This window comes from Manis pentadactyla, chromosome 3 (genome assembly GCF_030020395.1).
Source record: "Manis pentadactyla isolate mManPen7 chromosome 3, mManPen7.hap1, whole genome shotgun sequence".
Taxonomy (NCBI): Eukaryota; Metazoa; Chordata; class Mammalia; order Pholidota; family Manidae; genus Manis; species Manis pentadactyla.
Window position 1 is genome coordinate 217,240,724 of NC_080021.1, and position 20,999 is coordinate 217,261,722.

Consider the following 20,999-nt stretch of genomic DNA (forward strand, 5'->3'; position numbering starts at 1 on the left):
AGAGGCTGAGTTCCTGGCCCAAAGTCCCAGCCAACCCAGGCACAGCAGCACTGGGTGCAAATTCAGGCCTGATTACAGGGCCTGTGTCCACACACCGTGTCCGCTGAGGGGGGGCGGGAGAGGTGGCAGTGACTACATGAGAAGGGTGGCCGACGAGGTGAGAGACGGGCAGGAGGGAGGCGGGCAGGCACTGCCCACGGGCACGTGCGAGAAGCTGAGTGAGTCACAGACTACAAGTTCACCTGACGCCTCAGAGACTCAGCCGCACACAATTCCGCGAGGCAGGAACACTTACGATCTCTGATTTACAGATGTAATGGAGGTCAGTTAGGCCACCCAGGAAGTATGGTCAGCCGGGGCCTGAACGCATGGTGGAGTGGCTCTCAGCCACCGTGCCCGACGGCTGCTTTCTGGACCAGTCACCGAGGGGAACGCCGACAAGGGCAGGAGAGTGAGGGGAGCGGGCTGGCGGTCACAGTGGACAGACAGGCCAGGTCCTGGGGAGCTGCTGGGCTGTGGGAGGGGGCCTGGGGGAACGGCAGGGGGACAGGCTCCCCACAAGCAGCTGGTGATTTGGTCCTGGAGTGCAATGAGTCTTGTGTAGCTTCAGGAAGAAATAAGGTACAGATGTGAAACCCCCAACTCAGTGACTCCCCTTCTATCAGGCGCAGCACCACAGACCACTCCCAGCGAGACGGGCTGGGCTTTCCGCTCCACTTCCCCTGCGCACGAGCACCTGCCAGGCTCCCGGCCGTCCTGACGCTCCGCAGTGCTGGGCAGCCTGGCCGAAGGGGGTACTAGGTATCACAGGGAAACAAGAGCACGTCTACTCGGGGTGTAGAAACTTGTGAATATTAAACATGGCCCTTTAGAGAAAAGGGCCATAAAAAGGCTTTTCAGCGGTAAGGTGGGCTTAATGACCCCTCCCTGCTGTTCCTGCCCCTAGGGCCCCGCGGGCTGATGCTAATGACATCCACTCCTATTTTCCTTCTGCTTATCCAAGCTGGTCAATACCAGTCTAGCTGTCAGCTTAGGAAAGGGCTGCCCTTCCGAATGACCCTGGGGCTGTCCTGGCGCCTCTCCTTCCCTGAGGCTTGTCGATAACCTAATACGACTCATACAGACGTGCCTCCCATACGGCCCCTGCTTAACGTCCCTGGACAGAGGCCCGTCTTCCACTCGCCTTCACACCAGTGAGTGTTCCTTCTTTGGGAGTGCAAGACTCAGTTGTGAGGTGGCAGAATCCACGCAAACCCCACAAATACCACCACATCTGGTCTACAAAACATAGATTCTCCTCCTTGGAGAAAGTTAATCAGCATTTAAGAGGAAAGGTGACAGTCCAGGCGCTGGGATCTGGGAAAAGCAGAGGGCCGGCCTGTGACGTGGATGAGGCCTCCTTCTGGAGGCTGCAGAGTCCCAGGCAAGGGAGCCTCTGCCGACGGCCTCATCCAAAAAGGGCAGCGAGCCGTGGAATGGGCAGATCTGGCACGAAGTCTCGGAACCTTCACCAGGACCATACCCCTCTTCCAGGTCCTTACCTGTGGTGTTGGAAGGGCGGGTTCTGACAGGAAGTGTTAATGAGCTCATAGGAAGAAATTAGATATTATAGAGCATGAGATTTAAATAACTGAACAACAATGTACTGCACCTCTTCGTGATGTACAATGCTTTGGCAGGTAGGCACCTGTGCTCAAGCAACAGATGCCACACGGGTTTGCACGTGTTATTTGGGTAGGCACTCAATTTAGGCTGGGTACTCAATGCATCCAAAATTTCAGAGAACTGACTCTTCCAGGGATGACTCAGTGTTTTCTACTGAAAGGCACTGGTGGCCACATGGTCAACAACCCTTCATAAATCTGTCCCAGACAGAGGCCAGTCTGTGTAACAAAGCATGAACGAGTGAGCGAGTGAGCAAACGAGTGGACAGAGGAACGCAGGCGCTCTGGCCCAGAACACTGCCCACCCCGGCAGCCCACCCCCGCGCCTATGTCTGTGGATGGCACAGGGCCATGAGGGTTCCTCTGCCCTCTGTTGCCCCCAGAATAGTGACTGGGGACTGAGAGCTGGACATCTGTGCGCGGCAGCCCTGGTGCTTTCCAGCCACGAGTGAAAAGCTGCGAAGAAGCGCCAGCCCTGTGACACCGCCCATCTCACCTGCCTCCCCAGGGCCACACACACGCCACCTCCTTCTCTGGTTTCCCTGCCAAGACTTAACGCAGTAAGTAGCTGCAGATTTTCTCTCCCTCTTACTGACTTCTGGATGAAAATGCACACAGTTTTGCAATGAGGAGGTGAAAGATCAAAACAGTGACTGCCCCTGCAGAGTTTAAATGTCAGAAAAATACGAACACGCCTGAAACCTTTCCTGGCTCTTTGTGATTCTGCCCTTTCAGATGGTCCCCCTATTTCTAACCGCCATTCTCTGAATCTGCTCTGCTGGAGACTTGCTGGCTATAAAAAGCTCCTTCGCCCTAGGACGAAGTGCAAAGAGCCTCTGGGGCACCACAGTAAATGAAGGGAACCTGTCGGCAGCCACAGCCCCACAGAGAGCTGTCCTGAGCCCCCGCCCCTTCCCCGCTCTGGGTAAGGGGTCTAATGAGGAAGAGAGAAAAGGCTTGCTGACAGAGTCGTTGCCGACAAAAGGCCACAGTTAGCTTCACGTGGTGGGATTTGCAACAGGGCCTCATGTGCTCGTCTTTGACCCAGGAGTCAGGCTCGGCTGAGAAGGGTCTTACAGGCGTGTGCTTCCATTCTCTTAGCTCCTGACATTATTTTCCAGAAATAAAGAGGTGAGGGCAAGCTCAGTTTGGCTCTGGGAGGCAGTTCCCCCTTGCTACCCCTCTGCTCTGCCACACTGAGGGGAAAGACTGGGGAGGGCCTCCTGCCTTCCCAGCAGGCCTCTCTCTGCGGCGGCCACCGCTGCTGCTTGTGGGCAGGAAAACACACACAACACACAGTAATTGCAACCACACACTGAACGCCAAGGAAAGGAAGTCCTGGGGTTCTGCAGTGCAGCGATGCAGGGGACCTCCTCCAACCACACTTGGAGAGCTGGGCTGGGAGCTCTGTGTTGCCAGCCTGGTGGTGGGCACAGCCATGGCACCTACCACCGGTTAGGGCATCCCATTGCTAGTGCTGACCGGTGAACCTCCTTGGCCCTGGCACTGTTCTCCTGTGTCCAGCTGTGCCTCTCTAGCAATGCTGGTAAGGACCCTCCCCACTCTGGGACCCGTGGGTGGGTGCCAGCAGGCAGAGGCCGGGCAGGAGGGACTGTTGACCATGGTGCTCTTCAACAGTGATTTTCTGGGAAATGCTACAAGCAATATCTGTCAGTACACCCGAGATTTAAGTGGGTGGACAAGAAGAAAATAGAATTTTGAGAAAAAGCTAATACTAAAAAGCACAGTTTAGAAATGTTGCCACCTAATTCTTCTCTTTTGGCATTTGGAGTTTGAAATGCTAAACATCATCCCATAAATTGCACCAGGTCTTCAGAATCTGCCACAAAGTGGTCCTGGCTTTGCCTTCAGTGCACAGGCTGGCTGAGGAATCAGAAGGTCTGTCCTGACAGCGATGTGAGCTGAGACCCGCACGCTCGGGCCCCCGCCTCAGGAGGCTGCGGTGCACGGTGTGCTCCTGGTGCTCTACACCGCCGTCGCCCACAGGCACAGGGCGATGCAACAGGCTTTTTAAAAACAACACCCCAAATGCTTTCTGTGTGACGATGATTAGTTGAAAGCTTGACTGACAAAGAATCAAGCTTAATTCCATACTACATTATTTTCCAATACATTCTTTGACAGCAAACAGTGTTTTCGTGGGGAAGAGAGGGGACTCTAACACACTAAGTCCTACCTGCCCCTGAAAAAGGAAAAGGACTCCAGTGTTACCTGCCTTTTAGTTCTAATCAGAAAGCACCATCTCCTGTCCCCAGATTGTAGTTTAATCTAGTACAGGTCAATATCAAAGATCAAGCCCATTTAGTTAAAAAGAGGTGAGGGGAGGGATGATAAAGGACTTTCAGAAAGGGCTCTGCGCAAATGCAGACAAGAGATAAAATTCCTAGCCCTACAAATTCATCCATTCTTACTGCTTCAAGCACTTTGCATAAACGACAAGGAAGGAATTGGCGGGTGCTTCTACGTCTCTCCAACCAGAGTAAGATCAAATTTTAAAGGCTGTTCCAGTGTGTGTTTTTGTTTTAAACAAAGAGTGGTTGGCAGGTTATTTTTAGGGGAGGTAGAATAAAAATATAGCACTGTCTCTCCAAATCTGTGCTTCACCAAATCTGTGTTTCACACATTTTACAACTTCCTAATAAACTTCCTGCTTGCATTAAAAAATACTTAATACTACACAGAACATTAAAAAATATATGTGCAAAGGCAAGCCATGTGCAAGCCCCTCCCTGACAAAGGGTATTTGAATGGAAATTGGACCACTGTTAAAATACCAGTTTATGGGTCTGAAATGCTGATGGCACAGCTGCCGGGGAAAAAATGACAAAAGCAGTCAGCATGGACAGTTAGTATTTAAGGACGAGAGTTTAATAAGCGTGGTGAACAAGTAAATGCCTTGGTCACTTAAGTAAGAATGCTACGATGAAATACAGCTGCCGGCACAGACGGCTACGCACAATGACACGCATCCTCCCAGCTCCAGACAGAGGGTGGGAGGCTGTCTTCCCCATTGTGCTTCTAGGCGGCTCAGCTGGGTCAGGAGTGTCAGGAGAGTCAAGACAACCACAAGACTATTTTTTAAATAAACACTTACTTTTGGGTTAATTTTAGAGCACCAGAGAAGTTGCAAAGATGGTACACACAGTTTCCACGTCCCCCTTACCCAGTCTCTCCTGCTGTTAGCATCTTTCATTACCAGGTACATTTGTCACAACTGAGAAACCAACCCTAGCTACTTATTAAGTAAACTCCAGGGTTTATTTGGAGTTCACCAGTTCTTCCAATGCCGTCTATTTCAGAATGCCGTTCAGGCAGCACACTGCGGTCTGGCTGTGCTGGGACCATGAAATGTCGATGCCTATGTGGACTCCCTAAGTGTGCGGTGTGGAACCTCAGCTTCCCCCAGCCCTGGGCATCTGTCCTTGGCTTACCCTGTCACTTAGAGGGTCCTGGGAACAGTGTGAATCCATGCAGTGAGACCCTCGCACAGGGTGGTCCCCCTGCTCCTTTGCTATGAAGGCCTAAGCTCACTGCTTCATGGGCACAGGGTTTCCTTCTGGGGTGATGAAAATGTTTTGAGACCAGAGGGGTGGTGGTTCCGTAACACTGTGAAGGTACTGAAAGCCATGGAATTGTTCACTTTAAAATGGTTAGTTTTATGTTATGTGAATTGCACCCAATTAAAAGAAGCCCTATGCTTTCTAAGCCACCTGGCGTACCTTGAGCACTATTACCACTCAAGAAGAAATGATGTGGGCCCAGCTTTCAGAATCGAGTTCCTCCTCTGCACCAATCCCTCCGATGGTTTCTAACTGAATTGAGAAGAAACCTGAACTCCGTACCAGGATCTGAGCCACCTGCCTGCGCGGGCTCTGCCCTCCGCCTCCCCTGCTCTCCCTCCTGGCGCACGGCACGCTCCCAGCACACAGACTTCCAGCAGCCCTTAGAACGCGCTCAACGCCAGGTTTCAGCTGCCTGGGAATCTCCTCTGGCCTTTCAAATGGCTGTGCTTTCTCATGCTTCCTGACTCGGTTCAGATTTTGCCCCCTGCAGGCCTTCTGTGACTGCCCAGCGTGAAGGAGCCCCTCCTGTTGTTCCTGACCGCAGCCCCCAGTACTGACCGGGGTCGTCGTACCCGGCCTCCTGGTCTGTCCTGTTTGGCCCGGTACTCCCAGCACCTCACAGTGCCGCCACATGGCAAAGGGGCTCAGTAAATAATTCCTGCTGAGCTCGATGACGCCAAGAACGAAATTATAAGCAACTTGCGTTGCTGGATGAGAGCAGAGACAGGATGGAGGAAAAGGGAAGGAAGCGGGTGGTGCCCTGTGCGGGGGCCAGTCCAAGTGCTGTGGGAGTGGTGGGCACCCACAGCCGCTCCAGGAAAGGGCCCTCCACCATCGGGGCTGTGAAATGGATTTCCTCTAGTCACATTTCATTTCTTACCGACATTTCTCAAAGAGCAGTTTATGAAGAAGCCCAGTGTCTGAAAAAGATGTCACCATAGCTTAAAATGGGAGCGGGGGTAGGGTGATGGCAGGGCCAGCCTGCCTCCCCGGCCCAGGCACCTGTGCAGATCCCAGGACTCTGAGAGGCTTAGTTTTAAAACTATGGGTTGGGCTATGGCACAACTCAACAGGCTCTGGCCTTTTCTAAAGGCATAATTTACATATAGCAAAATTCACCCTTTGTAGGTGTGAGATAACAGAAATATATATATTGTTCTCAGCAAAGACCTATGGATGCTTATGAAACGACATGACATGCTAGGTCCCCAACCAGGCCAATATAAGCAAAAGAAATAAAGTTTCAGGGAGTTTTACATGCTATGAAAATTTTATATTTGTAGGTATGGGAATAATATTTTCAACAGGATTCCCAGCACCAAGCTTATCCCCTAAACCATCAGAGCACTAGAGGCCTCTTTGGTTCTGCCGAGGTGACTTGGACGCTGGGTGGGCTCTGGCCTGACTCATCAGAAAGACAAGGCATGGTCTGAAGCTCAGAGTCTTCAGGCGCACTCGCCCCACCCCATCCTCCAGAGAGCGGAGAGGAGGTGGGGATAGCTAACCGCTGATCATGCTTACACGAGGAAGCCTTCATACAGTCCCAGCAGTACGGGACTCAGAGAGCTTCCAGGGAGGCGGACACACCACCACGAGGCTGACACACTGAAGTCCACGGGGACAGAAGCGCCTGCACTCAGGACCCTCCCAGACCTCGCCCTGTGTACCTCTCCACGTGGCTGTTCATCTGTATCCTCTGTCGTATCCTTTAATAAGCTGGTAAAGCTAAGTAGGTGAGTTCCGTGAGCCCCTCTAGCAAATTAATACAACGCAAGGAGGGGCTTGGGAGCCTCTGATCTTCAGGACAGGTGATAGCTAAGCTAGAGACTGGGGCACCAGCAGGCAGACTGTCAGGAACGGGCTGAATCACAGGACACCCAGCTGGTGTGGGAGACGTGATCGTGGCTGTGGAGGAAACCACCACATCTGGTGACTGGAGGCGCCCAAAGTGAATGGTTTTCTGCGAACAGTGATGGAGGCTCAGGGGGAGGAACACAGCGGGACGAAGCGGGGCTTTCCGGGGCTTTCCTTCCATACGGAGGAAGAACTGTGCTATTTCCCTTTACGGGAGGTTTATGGCTCCACGAGCTCTGAAACATACACGTTGCGTGATCACCACCACTGTTAAGATACAGACTATTCCCAGCACCCAAACACATTCCCTCTTGCCCTCTGGGGACAGTCCCCCGCGCTCACTGCCCGCCCCTGGGAGGAACGGATCTGATGTCTGCCCCCAAGGTTCCTCTTTTCCAGAATGTCACAGAGATGGAATCATACTGTGAAGAGCCTTTTGTATCTGGCTTTTTTCACTTTTTAAAGAGCATCTGTTAAGACCAATGTTTATACCTTAAAGCATTCATATTTCCCTTAATGCCTCTTGAGGAAGAAGTAAGAAGTAAAACTTACCTTCTGGAATACTTGATAGTTGGATTTGGACCATATATCAAGCTAGGGAAAAGGAGACAGAAGATCATCAGCATCAGTTTCAGAGTTCTGGACTTGAAGGAATGGTATTATAGCTACTGCTTACACTTATTACACTTGAAGAAATTAAGATTATAGAATAATACAGTCTTGATATTAAAAGGATCTTAAATATCCAGCTTTATTTCTTAACCTGTTAGTGTTTTAAGGAACATAACTGAAGGGACATAGAGAAGCCAACCCGATGCCTGTTGCATCCACGGCCCCAGGAGCAGAGCCCCTTGCTCACTTTTCTAACCTTGACTCCTTGTAGCATGCAACATCCAAGGTCATCCTGCCTCAGGACCTGTGCACTTGCTGTGCCCTTTGCCTGGACTGCTCTTCCCACAAAACCTCACATGGCTCCTCCTAACTTCCTTTGGCCCAAACGTCACCTTAGTGGATGGGCATTTCCCAGTTGCTGTGTCTGAAATATTATTCCCATGCCTGTTGCCTTGACTCTCTTTATCCTTTCAGAAATTAAAAAAAAAATTTTTTTTTCTAGAATTTTCTGGAAATTTTAGAATGCCCAATTTTCACAAGCACTTTAAAAAGTTTTTATTTTGGTATCAGAAATTTACAATTACATGAAGAACATTATGTTTACTAGGCTCCCCCCTTCACCAAGTCCCAACAAACCCCATTACAGTCACTGTCCATCAGCGTAGTAAGATGCTGCAGAATCCCTACTCGTCTTCTGTGTTGCACAGCCCTCCCCGTGCCCCCCCCACATTACACATGCTAATTGTAAGGCCCCCTTTCTTTTTCCCCGCCCTTATCCCTCTCTTCCCACCCATCCTCCCCAGTCCCTCTCCCTTTGGTAACTGTTAGTCCATTCTCGGGTTCTGTGATTCTGCTGCTGTTTTGTTCCTTCAGTTTTTTCTTTGTTCTTATGCTCCACAGATGAGTGAAATGATTTGATACTTGTCTTTCTCTGCCTGGCTTATTTCACTGAGCATAATACCCTCTAGCTCCATCCATGTTGTTGCGAATGGTAGGATTTGTTTTCTTCTTACGGCTGAATGATATTCCATTGTAGAAATCAAATTTTTAATAGCACTTAAAACTGCCTGAAAGTTTACTTCTTTTATGTTGTCCTGGTATGGGACTCAGCAAGTCCTAGGCATCAATAGGTCTTTGCTGAGTGGAAGAAAACCAGCAGCTCTCGGCTGGTAAGCACTTGCTCCCCACCAGGCACCACACTGGGCCCTCCACATATACTCTCCCACTTAATCCCAGAACAAGCTGATGTGGCTGGTCCCCTTTGCACCCTTCCTTCCCAGATGACAAGACCACAGTTCAGGGCCATCCACCTGCCCAAGGTACGCTAGCGGATGGTCTCCCCCTGAGGTGCTCAAACTCGGCGGCCGTCAGAAGCCACTGCAGGGAGTTCTTGCACTTTACCTGGGTTCCTCCCTTGAGTGTCTGCATGAGCAGGTTTGGAGCTGGCCTGGGAATCTGTCATTTGCTTCTCTGTTTCAGCGATGCTCCCCAGGTTAACCCCCTGATGGCTGGCCAGGAACCCTTGATCTAGGGCACCCCTACTTCACAAGTGATGGAACTGAGGGTCCAAGACGAAATGCCATTAGGGCTCAGTCCTCCTCAGGCCACACATGGTCCCCACACGCACTTCAGTGGCTCATCCTAACCAGAACCATTTTGGTTTTACAGTTTTGTCTAAGTCAAGTCAATGCCTTCTCACTATTTCAAGAGTTTAGAACAAATTAAGTATGGCAAGAATGGAATTACCCCCAGTACAGTACTCAGATAGCGCAGATGAAGAGGGCCTGGCAGTATATCCCATGGGTGCTAAAAAGTCAACTTTGATCTATGAGCTCAAGAGTTGAGCAAATTCAAACACCTGGGCAATGGGCCTCTCGGAACCTGCCTTTTGGGTTTGGCCAGTAGTCAAGGTGGAAACCCAAGAAATGTCCATTTAAGCCAGTATGTCATGTTATTGATTTTGGAGCAGACGGGAACATGAGAAGCAATCATCAGATGGGGAGATTCCTCTAAGACAGGAAGTAAGTGTTGCACCGGAACACAAGACAGTTCAATGTTCTGGTTCTGTTCTGAAGAACACCAAAACTTGGCTTTCTGAAAAGAGCCCTTGGAAATTAAGATGTGGGCTGTGAACAGGCACCTCTTTGGTTCCCCCCACTTCTTCCTGTTCACAATTTATTTTAGGTAAACTTCACATGTCTGTTGTGAACTCTTAGGACTGCAGAGGATGTTAAGATGATTCCGAGCAGGCCTCTCTCGATCTCTGCAGGGCTCCTGACGGAGAGGTTGACCCAATCCAATCCAAGGACAATCCTGGAACAACTGTGATCGATCGACCACTGACTCAGATCCACCGGCCTCTCCCTGTCCCCACTGCTGTCACCAGCCCCTTCCTGGATTTCCAGAAAAGCCTCCTAATTCACCCTGCGCCCCCCACCACCCAGTTTCCTCCTACTCTGGCTAAACTGCTCTCCAGAAAGGTAGCGTCAATTTTCAGTCACTGCCCCCACTTAAACCAACTGACAGGAAAAGAATTTTAAAAATCTTTAAGCATTAGAATTTTAATTTGACAGGTAAGCAGTTTGTAGGGGAAAAAGTGACATGTTACCTCCAGATAACTCTGAAGGAAACCTCAAAAGAAACGGATGAAATTAATTCCTACATGACCAATTCTATTGAAGAAAATTACTGCTGGGCAACTGGTCATATTTGAGAGGATAAGTCAGGTTCAGGTTATGTTCTTAAGTATGGCCATTTAGCTCTGGGTTTAAAAAATGCAGCATTTAAAGATTATTCAGAGATTGCAGAATGAATATCAATGACTTATTGTATCTTTTAGTTCTACCAAATCAAGGCCAACATGACAGGAAGATGCCGAAGATTCTAAACCTAAATTTTATTAAGAGTAATATCAATGTCTGAACCTGGAACTAATAAGTTCCCCTTCCATTTTAAGCCCACAGCTGTTTCTTCTGAAGTTCTCCACTCTTTATCCTCCCTGCTTGTTCACATGACCTGTGCAGACCAAGACATAAACATGGGCCATGAAAAAGAGAAGAATCTGCATAGAGAAAAGTTAGTTTTTATTTGAGAGAGAAAATTATTTTAAAAAACCCCTGCATATCTGCAAAATGTTTTAATAGATAAATCATTTAGAGAGATGCACAGGTTTAATTAAGAGATGGACTCTCTCCAGCCTATTGCAGCTTCTCAAAACATGCTCATTCAAAGTGAGCATGTTGCTCTTCGGAGTGCCCTTGGGAACAGTTCCAATCATCTGGGACAGAAGGACTTAGACAATATGCCCTATATACCAGGTGTACTCGGGTAAGAAAGGGATCCGATAACAATGGGTCCCCTTTTGCTGCAAAGGCCCAGCAGGTGGTGTGTACTTGATTTTCTGCTAGATTTATGCCACAGAAAAAGCCATTTAAACGAGTGTTCTGGAGGCAATGCCCTGCCTCTCCTCGGGCCAGGAAGATTTCAGAAATTCATTTCAGGGAGCCAGGACTGATCCGTGTGAGTATTTATTAGCTTCAGCTTATTTGCTGCAAAGGCGGGTATGGCTACCACTTTTTTCAAAATGGACCCTTCTGGAAGCTCAAACTTTCAGCCTGATGAACGAGAAATTACTCTGAACCACAGTGCCAGGCAAAAGTGAGTAAAGTATCCCTCAGTATTCTGGGCAAGCATTGGCAAGATGTTCACGTGAGAAGCCACCGTCCGGTGACTGGTGGCTGAATCTGCAGTCCTAGGCGCAGTCTCTGGCATTGGGATGAGTGTGTAGGGGTGGGAATGTGGTCTATTCTCAGGTAAAATGAAAACCAGCCCCATAGGTGGCCAACTGCTTTGGCATCGACGCATCTGCTCTCAGGATAAATATCAAGATGGCAAAGGTCCTCTCGGTGCACAGGAAGAATTAGTGAAAATAGTGACAATCAAATTTACTCACCAAAAACAAAGTCAGAATGACCCGACATTGGAAGGCGACCACTTCCAGCCATTGTGATGGCGGCCCCCACCGGCGCCTCTGGCACAACCAGCGAGGGCAGACACCATTTACTGATGACTGCACTTAGCCTGCACTGCACCTGTTACCTTTAAAAAACCTCCCAGCTATCACACGACGATGATAAACTCATTTCCAATCCACAAATGAGGAAACGAAGGCTCAGAGAAGTTAAGCAATTCAGCCAACATCACACAGTCCATATGTCGGGGAGGATTCAAAAACCAGGTTTGTCTCCAGAGGCCCAGCTGTCAACCTGGGAGGACGACTGCCTTTCAGTTAGAATTCAGACAGAAAGCTGACTTGGAGGACCCCCTAAACTGTCACATCTCTTTGGGGGGGCAAAGTTCAACATGGCAAATCTGCTTCGAGGCCTGCTGATGGGACAATCATTGCCACTAATATGCATTTAGCAGCAAGCGAAAATCTTGGCAGCTTATCAGAAAGTTACCAAATCTTCATTTCAAAAAATAGTTCAATGATCTATAAATCACCTAAAATTGGCACTCCCAAATGAAACTCACAAGCCTCACAGTGACCTCAACTTTTAAAGCTTTTATTTATGAGTAGCTTCTTGCAAAGTTAACAGGTGATGCATCAGTAGGGGCCGATTGCTGTAAACCAGGCATGGCGATGGCTTTCACCATGGTTACCAAGTTCCCAGAACCATTAGCTTCTGTTTGGTCATCTTAAACCTGTCCACCCTCCCCTGGAGAGTAACAAAGTGAACAAGTCTCACCAAAGAACAGCCTTATAGGTCTGTTATTCTCCAACTTTTCACTTCCAATCAGGACATACATTTGTTACTAAAAACTGCTGAAAGCACAATTTCAGGGCATCCTCTGCATGTGAATTAACATGGATTCCCCTTCCCAGCTCTCACCCTTCCCCCACAAGCAACAAGAGGCCATTTTTCTGAAGGTCGTCTGAACAATTTCAAGGGCTATAACAAATCAAAACGTTCCCTGCATCTAATATCAAACGGGGCTGATGCCAACACTGATTAGAGAAATCAGATTCAAGCTTCCCCAAGCCCCCCGACCCACACCCACACCCACCCGTCCAACTTTGAAGCGGCAAGAATGCAGGGATCAGAAATCGCCCTGAGACAGCTCTGGCGGTCTTTGAAGGCTCCCTTTGATACCACCATTTCTTTTCCTCTCTTACGCCAGGAGGCTAAAAGCTGCCTTTCTTTATTGATATGGGGTAATTAATGAAGCTATAGCATTAACATAACCTAAATCCCCTAATAAGATAACGTCTACTGAGACACTTGTGTTTTCTCAGTGAGGTCTGACTGGTATGAAATCAGGACAACGGCCAGGCATTCGGCAACAAGCTCCTTTTCATGCGCTGAGTCATGGCTCTTTGCTCCTCCCTGATTACAAGGCATAGGCAGTTGTTAAGTCTTAAAAACACTTCTCTGTTTCTTTAGAGGAATTAATCTACTGGTGCTCAGTCCTAAAGGATGCAGCACAGGTGAAGACACAACGATGTGGTGGTGCTGGTTACTGCAGAGCACAAAGCGGTGGCCTTCCTGGGAGTCTAATGGCGAAAAAACCTGCCAGGTCTGGAAACTGAGGGAGGCACTGGGCCACGACAGTAGCAACAGAGGCAATTAAGCTCTTTAGAGTGTGCTGGCTGTCTGAGGTTTGGAGGCTCAGACCCGGGTGGCCCACGCCAGGCTTTCCCAGCCACACCCGTGAATCAGCGCGGTGCTCTGAGCCGCTCAGGCACCACCTCAAGCGAAGGCAGGGCTGCGGCTTTGGGACAACAGGACTGCAAGCAGCAATTTGTCCTCGTGGACCACCCCTCGCCCCTCAAGCTCCTTGGCTCCTTCCAGACATTACATTTTATCAGGGATGTGCTAGACATTTCAAAATGGTCACTGCACTAATGCTTATATATCTATAAGGACACATAGGTTCACATACACCAGTATCAGTACTGGAAACAGAACACTAATAATGTCTGTGTAGTTTCATTTTTATTGTTTGTAAAGTGCTTCGAAAAAAAGAAGGGGCTAATCAAATTAGCTAGGATTAGATTCTGGGCAGACCTGCCATTTGAGCGCTTCTCTGCCAAATGTGGTTAATGTATCTTTAAAATAACAAATGGACACAGTCCTCTCAATCTTGCTATTCCCAGTCTTAGAGGCCCTGCTTACCACTTGGCCAATGTATGCCAGTGTCACAGTATGCTCCAAGAACAAAGCAAGGGAAAAATAATTTGGTGGCCAAGTAAGTTAGGAATATACTGTATACTAAATGCCCCTCTTGCAAGACTCATAGGCACACAAGCAAACTAGAGTCTCTCAGGATTTCTACAGTAAAGAGACCTACTGAACTCATCTCTAACCCAGTGTTTCTCAAATTTTTTGACTATGGACTGCTTTGTGTCTTACATCTATTAATATTCTATATTCCTGCTCTGGGCAATGGGAAGATGGAAAAAAGCAAGAAACTGTATGCTTGGAGTGTATTTTCGGGTGATAGTTCTGGAAGCCAAGTGAAGGACAGGCTGTGGGAGGCAAGTTAAGATGGGAGACCAGCTGAGAGGAGGCTATGTGGTCATCCAGCTGAGAAAGAACGAGAACCTCAAGGAGTGGAGGTGGGCAGGAGAGGCCCAGTTTCAAGATACCCGAGAGGGAGACTGGCCAGAAGCCTCTCACAGCCCAGACATCGGGGGAGAGGGGGGAAGGTGTGAGCGATGAGGTGGCGCTCTCATCAGCTGACCAAGACAGGGAGCAGCAGGGGGCACTGGGTTCAGGGAGGGCGATGCGTCTAGTTTTGCCCAGGTAGGACTGGAGGCCCACCTGGGTGGAGAGGCCTGACCCAGACACAAATCAGGAGTGATCCCCGGGGGAGTGACCCGGGAAACCACAGGGGTGGATGAGAAGGGCCAAAGGGCGTGAAAGGAGGGAGAAGAGAGGCCCCGGGAATCTGGGAGTCCATGAGTAGAAGGGAGGGCAGGAACCACGGAAAGCAGCAGAGGACACGTATGCAGGAAGTCTACAGGTATACATATGGGACCATTTTCTAATTCCCTGTTCTAAAGGCAGAATACAAACAATACTAGTTATCACACTGAGTATTTACGAGGTGGCCAGGTGCTAAGTGCTTTATGTATCTTTTTTAGAAATGCGGCAATTAAATAAATACGTTAAAAGATATCATGCCAAGTAGGTAAAAATCTCCACTCTTTACAAGCTAAATGCAGAGCACACTTCTCATCTGCATCCCAGGTTTGGTGTCTTTTAGAGCATGCTCATTCTTGCTACTCAACTTTTTAGGTATTTACTCTTTGTGTCTCCAGGTCGCTGTAAGTCCTCGGAGAGCAAGGGCTGTGCCTCACCCCAGGCGTGACTGCAGCGCTGAAAGCCTCCAACAAAGGCAAGAGGGGCCCACCCCCAGACGGCCCCTGGCTGGGCTCCTGGCCAGGGGCTGCCTCTGTGGCTGGAAGTGGGGAGTTTCTCACTGAGCGCTGCCATCTGAGTTCATGGGTCACATACACAGGTCACACCTGTCCTGATCACACACTTCATTCTCCATACTTGCTCCAAAGACATTTTGGTTTTTCCAAAAAGAAAAAGGATATCTCCCCTCAAGGAACACTTTGCCACTGAGGGGGAGACTTCCGAGAGCTTGGCAGGGTCCGTGGCGTACCAGCAGCTTTCCCACACTGGCAACACTCGGGTGGACGGGGAGGTGCTGGGTTACTCGCTGGAAACACACGTCTCAGGACTTTATGGCTCAGGCCTCTCGCAGAACACTGTCCGGTGCTACCCGATGTCTGCCGCTGTTTGAAGACCATTCAATCCTCATTATAATGTGGCCGTTGCGTGGTGAGCGATAGGACCGACAAACGTCTACAGTTCAACGGGATTCATGAAGAGCAGGAGAACTTGGGGGAGAGGGACAGACAGAGGCCTAGCACTGGGAAGGGCCGGGACGTCGGGGCGGACACCTCAGGTAGAGCGCGCATTACAGTCTCGAAGCAAACACAAAGGCTGTCAGCTCCCATTAGCATCCTCGGATGCGCTCTATGCAGCCATATGGACAGTGAACGGTCAAGAGAAATTAGGGGTTCATGTGGGTGAAGATTCATGAAACAAATGACCCAGGGAAATAACTAATCTTTTCTCAATTGCAGGATTCAGTATGCGCTGTTGTGGATACGCAACTTCCTCAGGCTGCTTGTTAGTTTCATGGAAGAAGATCGTGGGGGCAGGCTGTGTGTCACACTGACTCGAATTTTCCTCATAGTTCTAGGAAAAGAGAAACGCTGAGCCCTGGGCTATTGATGTGCTGTGCGACTAGGCGAAAAAAAAGAAAGAAATCCATTTCCTCAGAAGACACATTTAATGAGGCAACTGAGGTCTAAGGTGATAAATTAGAAATTCAGCTAAGGGCATCGGGCTTAAAGCAAAAAGCAGAAGCTTGATGAAAAATGCAAGTGGAGAGAGAGAAACGTTTTTTGTAAAGTGTTCATCTTCATACTGATAAACCTATGCTTGTGGATCATTTTGGCTGTGATTGCCAGTGTTTAATGTCATTCATCTGGGACTCTACTACATTTGTTCTGGGATATGGAAAATAAAGGAGAGACAAAACAAAAGCCTCCAGAATGCTTACCTTGCCATCTTGGGTGTAGACATTCTCACTATACCCCTTTACTATTGTTCGATCAATGAACAGGCTCCGCATGACGACAATCACCTTCAACACCTTTCCCAAGGTCACCTGTCAAGACACACACATGCAAACATGACAGATTACATTTGAACATGCAAATCACATGAAGTTGGGCAGGACTACGAGGACAGAGGATCACATCACCCGTTTCTGAGGGGTGCACTGAGGCCCCTCGAAGGGAAGGCACGGAGCCTGCGCCTGCCTCTAACACCTACAGCCTATTGGAACAAACCGACAGCAGCGAGGTCTGCCCGTGATCACTTAAAGACGATGTGGGCCCCAATTCAGCTGACTGCCCCAAAATTTTTGATAGGTTTGGCTTATAAACTTCAGGGTAAGTTCCATGTGTTTATTACCTGCTGGATAAAGTAAAATTTCCTTTCATTTTTTTCTGTCTTAAGATTATCTTCTTCAAAGGCTACCCTATGATTCTGGCATTCTCGGACTGGGGGAGCACGTTCGGCTTCATATTATCATGGCCTCTCTGGACACAGAATGCGTAGTGCACAGTAGAGAAGTCCAAGGCAGGTACCACATACCCACCTGGCTGCACAGGCTATTTAAAAGAGCTGGAATAAAGTGGAGGAGCAAAACCAAATTCTGGAGGTAAATAAGACGTGGCTGAATTTCATCTCCAAAAAGGAACATGATTCTGGAAATACATTTAAGTGCTCTTACTCTCTTAGAACCTAAGCATGTACTATGGATTAAAAATAGAACACCTAAAAAAAGTGTAGTTTCATATATGTCTGGGAAAAGTAGCCTGCAGCGCTGGCTGGAATAGGCTCAGCACTAAGAACAGCACTTCCTTCCCTTCGGGGCTCACGAAACCCTTCTGACGCATTGCTAAAGCCTCCTTTTTTCATTTCCAGGAGGAAACCCTAGAGGCAGACCGGGCACAGGACGCACCCAAGGGCTGCAGAACAGGCTGTTCCAAAGAGTGGAGGTGGGACCTCAGAGGGTGGGAAGGAGCCTTGCTGAGCTCACACGAGGGCCTCCACGCCCACAGCCGTCCCCACCCCGCAATCCTATACGTACTGGGCTCCTGGACACGCTGCCTTCAACCTCCTTTCCTTATTTCCCCATTCCCTGCCCTCTGTAACTGACTGTCCCCAACAGCTTCCTCTTCCCTTAACTGGTCCTGGGTATCAGCAAACACTCTGAAGGTCTGGTTCCTTCAGTAACTTCTAGTGCTCTTGAGATGATGCCCTATTTTGCATGCCTATAACGGTGCAGAATACAAACAGGGTACAGAATACAAACAGGGTATATTTAAGAGAAAGTTAATAAAAACATCTTAGTAATTTTAGATATTGCCACACCATGTAACGTTTAATGGCAATCACCCTTTAAGGAAGCCAATAAACCACCAAGGGAGGAGCAGCCACTCTGTGTAGTTCACAGGCAGTCAGGCTACTGGAGGGAAGGACAGGGACGGAGAGGGCGGACTTGTCGTTATGTAACTGTAAGCACTCAACTCGATGGCTTCTCCCTAGGCTACAGCGCAGGGCCTATGGACCTTCTCCAGTAGGCCCACCATTTTCAGCCACACACTTTTAATTCTCTTTGTTAATAAGCACAGATAACTAAGCAATTGTTTCCTTAAAAAACCAAAGTCTAGCTGGCTTTAATTGATAAATTGCCTTAGAAATTTCTCAAGTTTCTGAAGATGAATTCAGAAAAAAGCTACACTAAAGATACTAGAGATTTTATACTTATTTATTTTTTGATTTTAAAAGCGAATACTGAAAAGTTAGCCAAAAAAAAGCTGATTATGGAAAAGTCTAAAACTAGAGAAAAAAGGAAGAAAATAATTATATACAGTCTGCCCTTCCAAAGATAATCACCATTAACGCTTGTGGGTACTTCCTTTCAAGTTTTTTACTGTCAAAGATTTATGGTTTTCATAGAAAAAGAGATGAGATTTGTGGTTACCAGAGTCGGAGGGTGGAGGGGAGGGGAAATGGAATAAAGGTGTCACAGGCACAAACGTCCAGGGGTCAGATGAACAAGTACTGGAGACGTCATGTACAGCACCGACTGTAGCTCACACTGCTGTACATTTTCGGGAAAGTTGTGAAGTAAATCCTGAGAGTTCTGAACATCACGAGGAGAATTTCTTTCCTTTTCTGTCCTTCTTTTTATTCTGTCTATGAGAAGACGGTGTTAACGGAACTCGCTGTGGTAATCATTTCGACATATATAAACTGAACCATCACGCTGTCCACCTTCAATTTATACAGTGACATTAAGTCAATTATTTCTCAATAAAACTGGGGAAAAGATGTAGTGTTTTTAAATTTTTAACATGGTTATGATCGAAACTAATTTCAAATCAATTTTGCACTTAAAATTATGACATTAGTGTTGTTCCCTACTGCTGTGCAGTCTTCAAAAACGGCATTCCGGTGTGGATATGCTGTCATTCCTTTAGCCACTCTCTTCACCATGCAGTATTAGCTCCTTATGTGCCTTCCCTAACATAAACGTGGCTGCAATGTGCACTTTTGTTCACCAAGCTCTTGCTGCCTTGGGGATTACTTCCCGAGGACAGACTTGTAGAATCGTAACCACTTGGGACAAATAGCACAGGCAGTTTTAAAGCTTTCGGTGCCTTCTGCCACCTGCTAACCACAACAGTTAGGCCGACCAAGAAGTTACAAGCTATCTGTTTCACTCCCCTCTTGTCAGCAATGGTTGCTATTAAATCAAAACAAAACAAGGTTATACCGGAACCTCCCAGAAGTACAAACAAATTAAAATTTATTTAAACCATTTACGATGAAGATTTGAAAACATATACAAAAGTTAAGTGAGAAAGTATAGACCTCCAGGGACCTATCCTGACCGCACCAATTACAACTCCAGGCACATCTTGTTCTACCTCCGCCCCCACCTGCTTTTCCCTTCCTGAATTCTTTTGAAACAAGCAACAGCCATGGTACCATTTCACCTGTAAATGCTTATCTGTATCTCTAAAAGGTAAGGGCTCTGAAAACACAAGCACAAGACTGAGATGCCATCCCACACCTAAGAGAAAACAAATTCTCCAACACCCATGCTGTGGTTCAGTGTTCAAATTTCCAACTCTCAGAAATGTCACTTTTTACTTTTTTATATTTGAAGATCTAATTGGTTTTAAGTGGTTCATGAATTGGGCAGCGTTCCACCTAGAAGAGAGATGCTCCTAAATGCCACTTTTAAAAAATTTGGCTTGTATCACGATCTGAATATCGTCCACATGAAGGGACTGGCTAACGAGTCTCCTGACCTACAGGTATCCCTCTGTCCCCTCTCCCATTTATCTGCTGAAGAAACCAGGTCATCTTTTCTGTAGGGTTTTCCACGGTCTGGATTCTGCTGATGGATCCCTGTGGTATACTTCACTCGTTCCTCCTCACTCTGTACTTCCCGTAAATTGGTAATTAGATGAGACTCAGGCTTGATTTCCTTTGGGGGGTGGGCGAGGGTGCTACAGTCACAGGAGGTCGGTGCCTCAGTACATGCTGCTGGCAGCTGCTGACCCATTAATTCACCAGGGGTTACAGCTGGTCGTATCCCAAGGAGGTCATTACGTCTTCATTTATTAGCTGGAACTCTTTATAAAGAAAAACCTCCCCCTCATATACTACTTGGTTACTCAGTGGTAGAGTTGATTATACAGGAAAGACAGTATAAATGCTCTATTCTTTCCCTTTACCAGTTTTTAAAACAATGTGTCAGCTCACTAGTTTTTTCCTCTCAACATTATTGCAAGCTCATGGATCTAAACATACTTGATTTTTTAAATCTGATGCAATTATTATTCTTACTGATGCTCAAGCTGTCCTGTCTGCAGCCGGTGTGGGCATTTCCCGGTTGAGCCCTTCGTCATAACCCTGGTCTCTGCGGTGGCTTCCTTGCTCTCTGGCACGGGACCTTCCAGGCTTGTTCACACAACTCCTGCCTGAGGTCATGGAGCCACTTTCTCCGGCGGCCCTGGGGTTTTCAGTTGGAAATGGTATTTCGAGACCACAGTCAGGGCAAGAGGGGAAATAATTTTTCACAGATTAAAATTTTTATTTTCCACTTTATGAATCTGAATTAGGCTGAATATTTTCCTTCCATTTTTTTTTTTGTTCATCCCGTCTTCATTTATATCGTGCATCCCAACGGCTCGTGCCTAGGCCGGGCAGTAGTAGTTTGTGGACAGTCAGAGCTGGGAAGTCTTGCTCGGGTTTACTTTTATTTTATTATCTGTCAAATCATGAAGTTCTATGAAGTCTGTCAATTCTTGGATACTTATTTTTTACAGAGCTTAGGACCCTGGTGCTCATCTAAGTTGGATCTGCACAGCTTTATGGCTTTTTGAATTTTTAACATGTTTTTATTCCTAATGAAACTATATACACAACTTTGATGCCTAACATCTTGAGGCTCTGGGATCAGGTGCATTTGGAATCCAGTCTCAGCTCTGCTACTTGGAAAGCTTGGCCCAGTTTCTTCTCTGAACAGCTGTTTTCCCCCATCTCATGGGTAATGATGGCTGCATCTCAGAATGACTGCGAGGAGCCAGTGAGACAATGCTCCAAAGAAGGGTGTG

At 47.8% G+C, this 20,999-nt stretch overlaps 1 protein-coding gene and 1 long non-coding RNA gene across 9 annotated transcripts in view; one reads left to right on the forward strand and one right to left on the reverse strand.

Moving 5' to 3' along the window:
* MED27 (mediator complex subunit 27) overlaps positions 1-20,999 on the reverse strand; it is a 182,870-nt gene that overhangs the window by 12,334 nt on the left and 149,537 nt on the right. For 3 of the 8 annotated variants that reach the window (XM_057499151.1, XM_057499152.1, XM_036913492.2), the window contains 2 exons: positions 16,358-16,465; positions 7,655-7,696 (listed from right to left, as the gene is read on the reverse strand). In XM_057499151.1, the coding sequence (XP_057355134.1) occupies positions 7,655-7,696; positions 16,358-16,465 (150 nt within the window). The other 5 variants (XM_036913494.2, XM_036913495.2, XM_036913496.2 and 2 more) reach the window with 5 other exon arrangements.
* LOC130683059 (uncharacterized) lies at positions 1,262-20,412 on the forward strand. The gene is made up of 3 exons (XR_008996673.1): positions 1,262-2,224; positions 16,819-17,023; positions 17,290-20,412. It is a non-coding gene; the product is annotated as an uncharacterized LOC130683059 (long non-coding RNA).